Source organism: Hippoglossus stenolepis, chromosome 22 (genome assembly GCF_022539355.2).
Source record: "Hippoglossus stenolepis isolate QCI-W04-F060 chromosome 22, HSTE1.2, whole genome shotgun sequence".
Taxonomy (NCBI): domain Eukaryota; kingdom Metazoa; phylum Chordata; class Actinopteri; order Pleuronectiformes; family Pleuronectidae; genus Hippoglossus; species Hippoglossus stenolepis.
The window spans coordinates 17,555,412-17,565,193 of NC_061504.1; the positions used below are offsets into that span (position 1 = coordinate 17,555,412).

General features: G+C 42.5%; 1 protein-coding gene across 1 annotated transcript; it reads right to left on the reverse strand.

Annotated features, from left to right (window-relative positions):
• Window positions 1-425: 425 nt before the first annotated feature.
• tspan9b (tetraspanin 9b) lies at window positions 426-9,475 on the reverse strand. The gene is made up of 8 exons (XM_035147760.2): window positions 9,325-9,475; window positions 4,306-4,368; window positions 4,109-4,228; window positions 3,443-3,517; window positions 3,149-3,244; window positions 2,684-2,794; window positions 2,423-2,506; window positions 426-1,886 (listed from the first exon to the last, which is right to left on the reverse strand). Exons 1-8 carry the CDS (start codon window positions 9,379-9,381, stop codon window positions 1,806-1,808), a joined length of 687 nt encoding a protein of 228 aa, XP_035003651.1. The 5' UTR covers window positions 9,382-9,475; the 3' UTR covers window positions 426-1,805.
• Window positions 9,476-9,782: the final 307 nt, after the last annotated feature.

Consider the following 9,782-nt stretch of genomic DNA (forward strand, 5'->3'; position numbering starts at 1 on the left):
AAACTCAGTGAGGAGTAAAACTCAGATGGAATTCAGCCGAGTGGTTAAACAGAGCCGTGTTTAGTTTAGACTAAAAATAACTGAAGAGGACAGAGTGTGTGTGTGTGTGTGTGTGTGTGTGTGCGTGCTTCAACGATCAGCTGTGTCAACCCCCCCCCCCCCACACACACACACACACACGCACAGTGACGATAAAACTTGAGCTGCACAAACATGTGACGGACGAAGTGGAACATTCTCATCAGTCATTGTTGGACGAGTGTGTCAACATTTCAGCCTCCAGGGGGCGCTGTGAGTGGGCATTCAGAGCAACAGTAGGATTTAGTTGAAACCATCGACTTGGGATTAGTTTGTTGATGATGTAAAAACTCGACATTTAACCACTTCACTTGTGACACAGACAGAACAGACAGAACAGACACAACTTCCCTTCGTCATTTATTGTCTTTAAACATCTGGAACAGTGATAAACATCAGTATCGGCAGCAGGAACACGACGGGTTCATTAGGACAAGATCACAAACAAACAGCATCCTCTGTCTCATCACAGCGTGCAGGTCGACGACACTCACCGGGTGGTCTGGGGTCAGTGTGAGGTCCTCACCGGTCCTCAGGAAACATTCAAGGGTAAACTCATTTGTTTTCATTTTTATTTTGGAGACACGATTCAAAGTGCAAAGGGAAAAAGACGAAATAAATCAAGTTTAGCTTCACGACACTTAACCACCGCTCAGTAACTTTTATAACAAAAACATTGACAAGATGGAATATTCTGTAACGAGATAACAAATGTGAAATTCAAGGTTTATTGTTCTATGATGATATTGATTTTAAAGGAATTATTTTATATGATTTGAAAATATTTTACAGCAGCAGAACACGACTTCCATCCGTTAGAGCAGTGTCCCTATGGAAGCCCATTACTGCGCAAAAAGAACATATACCAAAAAAATGTAACTTTCTTTAATCATAATACATATAAATGTAACTATTTTAATGCACCATAGAGTCACATTGCACAAATACAAGTCTTTATGATACACATGAGTGACTTTTGCATTATTTTTTTGTTATTTATATTTTTGCGAAGGAATGGATTTTATAGATCAGTTCTATAACTTGAAAAAAAAAACTAGAAAGCTCATTCCCACACAAGCAATATATAACCAAAAATATAAGTGATTGCAATAATGTAAAAAATGATAACGACATTTAAGCCAATCATAACACACATACCATTTTAAGGTCATTTTAATGGACACAATGTGTGTATAAAAAAAATTTACTTACCGAGAAACTGAATTTCTCATTAAATGCAACAACTTGTTTTAATTTCTTTATGGCAGTAATGGGCTTCCATACTTAATAAGCCTAAAACAACATGAAGATTTTAGTTTTTGACATTTAACATTTTCCAGGGTTTTGTTCTTTGAGGCCTCGTGAGTGGAAACGTTGTTTCAGCTTTAGTGTTGACAGGAGAAGTGTTCTGTAAAATCATGTGGCAGCTTTTGCACGTTTAGGGAACACGACGATCAGTTTTCAGATCGTCTGATTCAGTGGATCAATAATTAATTTCCTGTTTCGTCTCCAGGAACCATTTAAATAATTTATTTCATAATCATGATCAATAAATCTAAACTGTGAACTGTCCAGAAACAGTCCACAGAGATAATGACATATTAGCTTATAACTCAAAGTGTTCCTTCACAATAAAACCACAGGTGAAATTACAGAAGCACTGAGGTTAGGTAGATGTTGCACGGGTCATTTGGGCACAGCTGATTGGCCGTTGCGAGGGCGGGGCCTCAGGCGTTAGTCGTGGTGGCGCCGCTGTCCTTCCGGCCGATCTGACAGTAGAGAATCATGGCGAAGGCCATGCCGAAAATCTGCAGAGACCAGAAGCCATGAGACATTCTACATCCTGTCATCACACGTCCTTATGAACACTAACCTGTAGAAATCTTATAAACATGGACGTAGATGTGTCTTCTGTGTAATGACCAGCAGAGGGCGACTCCACTGGTTGTTTCTATAGAAGTCTATGAGAAAATTACTTCTCACTTCATAACTTCTTCAGTTCAGCTGATGTTCATCTAGATTAATGATAACAATAATAATAGATATACATGATAAACATTAATTTCTTGTGTTAATTACTCCTGAATGTTTGAAGATTTCACAGATAAAATAAACTATAAAGAATAAACAGTGTGATGTGAGTTACAATATATGCAAAGGTATTTCTGTTGTAGTTCCCTTGTTTGCCCAGTAGGTGGTAAGTGGATCTTTCAGGTGTAGTGTGTTTGTTGATTGTTGTACACATGTTTTTATAAAATACAGACCTGCTACACAGAGACACATCAGTTGTGTGTGCGTGTGTGTGTGTGTGTGTGTGTGTGTGTGTGTGCGCGTGCGCACTGACCAGCAGGACGGCGATGGCGAAGGCGATTCCCAGGACGACCTTCATGTGTTGCTCCATCAGACTGATGATTTTATCACCACAAGGCTGCAGGTGAGACAACATCATCATCATCATCATCATCATCATCTTCATCATCTTCCTCATAATTCTCATCATCACCATCATCATCATCATGAAGTTTCTCTTCTCTGTCTTTGAATCAAAGGCAGAGAAGAGAAGCGTCTCCATGGAGATGACCTACGAGCTGTGACATCGTCTCACCTCCTGGTAGATGGCGTCCGACTTGCAGTCCGGTTCTGTTCTGTTGCAGCGACACGAGTCTGGAACCTTGGTCCAGTCGGACGGTCCGTTCACGAGACCACAACATTTCAGCTGGAAGAGAAACACACGACGAATCCGTCCAATCAAACTACAGCCGGGAAGTTAAAGGTCCCACAAATATTCTGACGAGGAGTTGATCCAGTTTCTGTCTCGTGTGACGTTCAGTGGACGTGACCTCACACCTCGACCCTCAGCTCGACCAACAGCGTGCAGCTTCCTGTCCTGACCGGTGCATGTTGCCCTCTGGTGGATTCATTTGGTAACTACAGCCTGACTGGTTCATGTGTAGGCTTCATGTTTTATGAATAGTTATTTATGATAAAGTTTATAGTTAAACTGTAAAATATCAAACTATAACATTTCTTTGTCATGGAGATTTAATAACGACATCTCTAAGTGTGTTACCTGACGCTGCAGCTTCTCCACATCTTCCTTCACTTCTGGTGGTTGTTTCGAGATCGGAGTGAACTCCTCCAGACGCTTCTTCACCCAGTCCTTCACCTTTACACACACACACACACACACACACACACACACACACACACACACACACACACACACACACACACACACACACACACACACACACACACACACACACACACACACACACACACACACACACACACACACTTTGATTATCTCAACAAAGTGAAGAAATGAACGACGTCTTCAGGACAGATTCACTTCCTGTTTTACCTTTGACTCGCCCACAGCTCCCAGGATTCCTGCTGCCAGCAGGAGGATGAAGATGAGGAGGAGGGAGATGAAGAACTGAGACAAAAAGAGGGAGGAGTCAGTATTGAAATGAAATAGCAAGAACATTTTATAGAAATGCAGTGAAACACACATTCACATTATTTTACAATAGTTCAACCTTAAAGAAAGTGTTTTAAACCCCAAAAAATAATCTGATAAATAAAGTTGTGATTTGAAACAGGAAGTGTGAGAGAGAACATGAGAGAACGTCTGAGAACATGTGAGAACATGTGAGAACATGAGACCATGAGAGACCATGAGAGAACATGAGAGAACATGTGAGAACATGAGAGAACATGAGAACATGAGAGAACATGTGAGAACATGTGAGAACATGAGAGAACATGAGAGAACATGTGAGAACGTGTGAGAACATGAGAGACCATGAGAGAACATGAGAGAACATGAGAGAACATGTGAACGTGTGAGAACGTGTGAGAACGTGTGAAAGCGTGTGAACGTGTGAGAACATGAGAGAACATGTGAGACCATGTGAGAACGTGTGAGAACATGAGAGAACATGTGAGAACATGAGAGAACATGTGAGACCATGTGAGAACGTGTGAGAACATGTGAGAACATGTGAGAACATGTGAAGACTCTCACCAGCAGCAGCATGCAGCGGTTCTCTCTGATGGCTCCACAGCAGCCCAGGAACCCGAGCAACATGATGATGACGCCGATGGCGATCATCAGGTCGATGCCAGGAAGAGACTCGCTAGTGATCTGCACACGAGAGGGGGTCAGCTGCCACTCAGACTTTGTATGTGATAATTAATCAATTATTAAATTTAGAGTCTCACCTGGTTTCCTCCCTGATTGACTTTCAGGTAGATGGACACGCCCAGAATGATGCAACCACTCAGCTGGAGGGAGAGAGAGAGAGAGAGAGAGAGAGAGAGAGAGAGAGAGAGAGAGAGAGAGAGAGAGAGAGAGAGAGAGAGAGAGAGAGAGAGAGAGATTAATTTTGTGCAACATGTTTTTTGCGACATCTGGTGGAGAAAACAGCTGAAACAGGTTAAAAAAAGAATCACAAACAAAATGTCAACACACATTTAAACACAAACACTGACCACACAGAAAGACAAACACACACGTCCATGTGTTGAATGAACACATGTCCTTTGTAAAGTTTCCAGTGTGTTAAAACAAGAGTGTGCAGGAAATGTTGACACCACACAAGATGTGTGTTTGTTGTGCGTCTCAGAGTTTGAAGTGTAGTGCAGATTAAGATTTTCACATAAACATTTTGTAATATTGTTTCATATTCATATTTTATATTTCTAAAGAATAAGTTCAAAAAGTACAAAACAGATCAGTGGGTTTCAACCATTTTGACACGTTAAAATTATATAAAATACAAAATGTGAGAAAAGAGATTGTATAGGATGATTCGAGACTAAATGACTCGATAACAAAAATAAAATAGTTTCAGGCCTGAACGTAGATGAAACGTTTCCTGGAAAAATCCAACACTGAAGGAAACGTTGTGTTTACGTTAAAATAAAAAAGTTAGATCATTCTCTGAACGAACGGAAACTAACGTGACAAAAGTATTTTAAGGACACGACCTCTGTGCTCACAATGGAACAAGGGAAGCCACCACACCCTGAGTACACACACACACACACACACACACACACACACACACACACACACACACACACACACACACACACACACACACACACACACACACACACACACACACACACACACACCTTGACCAGTGAGCCCAGTTTTCTTTGTGCACATTTAAAACTCCTGAAGTCGTCATGAAAAATTTACTTCAGACAAAAACACGTCCTGCGTGTTCCTGTGGCGTCATATTGAGAATCCTCCCGTTAGTTCGGAGTTTGTCGGTCACACTCCTGAAGAGCGTTTCGTGTCCTGAGGGGATTTCGGCAACTAACTGAAGTTCAGATTGTTTGAACGACAAACAGAGACGTCGTCCGTCTGCAGGTGGAAACATCACCTGAGGAAACCGTCCCATCAACAGCGAGTTCCACCAAACTGCTCCAGAACGAAACCAACACCCAACTGAAGGTGAGAGGATCAAACTCGGAGCTCCTCAGCTCGTCCGTCCGTCAGCAGGATTTCCAGCTGGAGACGGAACATGAGCCTCAGAGGACGCCGTTAAACTTAGGTGTGGATGTAGATTATGACGATTATTTGTGTAAATATATAAGAATACAAAAAATTGTAGCCACTATTGACTTATTATGTTGACTTTACTTTTATCTTTGTGTAAATAAAGTCTCCTACAGACGACAATGAAATCAAAATGTCTCAGATACAAACGCTGCCACTTTACACATCAGCCTCAGCTGTCAATCATGACGTCTCAGCCCGTTTTTTTAATCATCAAATAACTTTTTAACCTCTACTTTGATTTAGTTTGGTCCCATCTGCTAACATGGAGGAGGTTTATGATCTGTACTGCAGCCCGGCACCAGGGGAGGTGCCCGGCAGGTCAGGAGTTGTGAGTCTTTGTCAGGAGTTGTGTGTGTTTGTTATCTCAGAGTTAAATCTATAATCTGTGGTTAAACCTGCGTTTGCGTCACCGCTCAGAAACCAACAGGAAACCTGCAGAGCCACATAGTGAAGACGGAAGTCAGCAGGTCTGAACTCGCTGCCGCTCGACTGCATACGACACTGAACCCAGATCAGGAGGAACCAGAAACACCAGCAATACCACCTCCAGAAGATCAACATTACAGAAGATCACTGTCAGAAATAAAAAAAATGTGCTTCATCAAGTTTCCAGTTAATCCGGAGGAGGTTTGATCTGGATTTCAGCTGTTAGGGATTCATTTACATATTTTGTCAAGATTTCAGCTGATCTAGATAATGTAAACTGATTAAGCTTATGTATATAAGAATGAATCATGATAACAGTTAATCTGGATTCCACTTCCTTTCTCTTTAATTCACCAGTATTGTTTTTGTTCACTCGATTATGAGATGATTTGAGTGAAGATGTTTACAGCTGAGATCGTTCTGTCGTTCAACAGAATGTAAAGTTTACACCAGTTCACACGTGGATCCAAAGTGAAGAGTTCGCACATGGAGGGTGAACAGAGAGTAAATCTGGTGATAATAAAACTAAGTGGTTCATTGTGTCGGGGGGGCGTTTCATTCCTCCGCAGTGACTCAGTTACACACTGGTTGTGAGTCAGTGGATTAACTCTCGTGGTGGATTTGTTTCAAAAGCAGCAGCAGACGAGTCATCGTCATTTCACAATTCACCACACACACAAGACAACAGGGAGGTGTGTCCCTGTTTGTTCTGGATTAAATTCACACAGAAGGAACTCGACGACAGATCGACCAATGAGAACACTCCCTACAGATCGACCAATGAGAACACTCCCTACTCACAGGCTCCATTTATATTCTATAACCGTGGCAGAAAAATATCACTGGACGTTTCTAAATTGCTCGTTCTCGCGCAGGTAAAGTGAGAGCGGAGGCCGCAAACAGTCAACCAATCACAACAGAGTGGACCAGCTGACCAATCAGAGCAGACTGGGCTTTATCAGGAGGGGGGGGGGTCTTAAAGAGACAGGAGGTTTGAGACAGAGGCTGAAAAGAGGAGCTGCAGCGATGGACAGTTCAACCTGAATATGAGCAGAATGTGTCCTTTTCAATAGTGAAATACTGAACCACTGACTTCAGATCAGTGTTTTTGTTCCTCAGATATCAAGATGTCAGAGAGTCAACAACGATCCTCAGCTCTGGACCATCGAGAACTAGCAAAGACACAAATAAATGTGGCAGCGAGGAAACTTTAAGTAGTTTCATCTAAAATGTAGTTTGGAACAAAGTAGCATAAAATATAAATACTTATGTACAGAACCAAACAGGAATATGTTCAAGGTTAAAATTCAGATCGTTTAAATCTTGTTTTTGCTTTAGTTTAGATTAATATTTGTAATTTTGTATACTTTGATTATATGAATTTGTTCATGAAGATAAAATCCAACAACCACAACCCAACCAGACGTCACTGTTCCTCTGCTGTTATTAAAACTACACGTTTGTCTTTACTGTTGCAGATCTGGTGCAAAAACACACTTTGTGTCCGTTGGGCTCTTTCCTCTGCAGGTCCCTGAACGCAGCATCTATTATTCATGGGGGATTTGATGCTCACAGGCGTAAACACTCAGAGCTGCAGATGTTTCTCTTCTCGCACAGACCACAACATCAGCAGTGTCTCGACCACAGGAACCACCGTGATGTATTTCTCTGGAGTTTGACTTCGTGTCTTCCATATCGGCGCTGTTACAACTGGGAGGCGTCACTTCACAACCAAGAGCTGCAGTGGAGCCACACGTTTGAAAAACAACAGTAAAATAGGTTTTACAGTAAAATAGGTTTTACAGTAAATAGCGACCCTGCCCCGCCCTCGCCATCATCATCATCATTGTCCGCTGTGTCCTCTGAGTGGTTCAAATCAAGTTAACATCGATTTAACATTGTTTCTGGGAACACGTGGGAAGGACTGAAATAACCTCAGCAGGACTGATGTTCAAACACCGGGACACAGAGCGCGAGTTGGAAAACAGGAACCAGGAGGTGAACCCAAGGGTTAGGGTTAGTTCAGCCTCAGCCTCCATCTTTGTTCCCATCTATAAAATGATAGGATCTCTGATGAACCAGAGCAGAACTTAGTGAGAACTGAGGGCAGGACCAGACACAGCTGAGTGTGAAAACACCCTGTGATACATGTGTGAAGAACCCGGTCACAGCAGAACCGTAAACAACAACAGTGTCTGTGAAGGATTTCAACATCTTTGAGGCTTAAAGGCCAAACTATGAAAGAAACGTCCACTTCAGATGATGCACGATGCTCCTGTCAACAGGTTGATAGCCTCCATCGCTGTTTCTGAATATCTGATGTTCATTACACTCGACCGAGTCTGAACTCCAGAGATCCGAGCGGCTGTATGTGTCGCTTGGAAGTGTCTTCCCTTCTCCTCGTCCAGCTTCTGTCACAACTACAATAATGTGCACGTCTACAGAACATTAACAGCAAATAATCATCAGGTTTCTGTTGAGTTATAAATTGAGAGTGGAGCTTCAGATTAACCTGCACCGAACAAGTGGTTTAGCAGAGTTTGAACTAATCAGTCATTTGAAGCAGAGCGAGACGAATCACGCTTTCAGGAAGTTCTACAGACTCTTTCACATGAGCAATAATTGATGGTCATGTTGGGCTAAACTAATGATGACCTCATTCCACCTTCACTGCCCTTTCAGATTTGAATGTGAATGCAGGAGCGACACAAGGCAGCAGATGACCGACGTGAGCACGGGCGGCGGGCGGCGAGCCACGCCCTGAAACCCAGCCTCTGTTTGTTTGTGGAGGGAGCGGCCGACAGATAAAGAGCGACACAACCAGTTCTACGCTGCTGATACCACAGAAAAGAGAAGTGAAAAGAGACAGAGGTCACAGCAGAGACAAACGGTACATTCAAAAGACAGAAATAAAAAACTGTTAAACTTAAGCATAAAAACAGGAAATAGGATGAAATTAGTTTGTTAAAAATGTAGCTTTTGCAATTTAATGCCTCAAGACCAGTGGACACACCGATCACCGAATTCATCCGGCATCAGAACCAAATAGAACTCAACTATCTGAATGATTAATGAATGAAAGATCTAATAAATCTGGCACTGATTCACACTCAAAACCACTGGAAGGAATATTAGTATAACATAAACATCAAGTCTACGATTTGTCCAGTTCTTCACCTGTAAAGTGTTGAGAAGTTCAACAGGAGGAGAAAACAAAACCATATTTGGTTTTCCAGACTCACCCAGAACAGGAGGTTGAAGAAGAAGAGCAGATACTTGATGCACTTATTCACAGCCATGATCTCTCTCGTCTCTCGTCACTCGTCCGTCTCCTCTACAGCTTCTCGTTCAGGACGAAACAGAGAGACACTCCCTCAGAGGGGTAAACAGACCGGCCTGTTCCACCGGTTTCCTCCTCTCACTCGTGGTACTTCCCCTTTTCTTCTCCTCGCTGCCACCTGCCTCTCTCTCTCTCCCACCTGATCTTATCTCTGTGGCTTTTCTGTCCTACAAGACATCAGACACCTCAAGTGAAGCAGAGACCAGTCCATGAGCCCTGAATCACTTCTCCACCTGAAACCAGCAGCTGGATGAAAGTGAGTCTGATGTGTGAGTGTGAACATGAGAAAGTTTCCTCCTTCTCTCCCTGAGCGTCTGTTCTCTGTGACTCTGCTGAGTGGGTTCCATCTCCTGTGAGAAG

Excerpts from the sequence above, each read along its gene's own strand:
- tspan9b (XM_035147760.2), bottom strand. The coding sequence starts at position 9,381 with ATGGCTGTGAATAAGTGCATCAAGTATCTGCTCTTCTTCTTCAACCTC. Across the intron at positions 4,229-4,305 it reads TCAATCAGGGAGGAAACCAG|ATCACTAGCGAGTCTCTTCC; the intron begins GTGAGACTCTAA and ends TCTCGTGTGCAG. Across the intron at positions 3,518-4,108 it reads ACCGCTGCATGCTGCTGCTG|TTCTTCATCTCCCTCCTCCT; the intron begins GTGAGAGTCTTC and ends TTTTTGTCTCAG.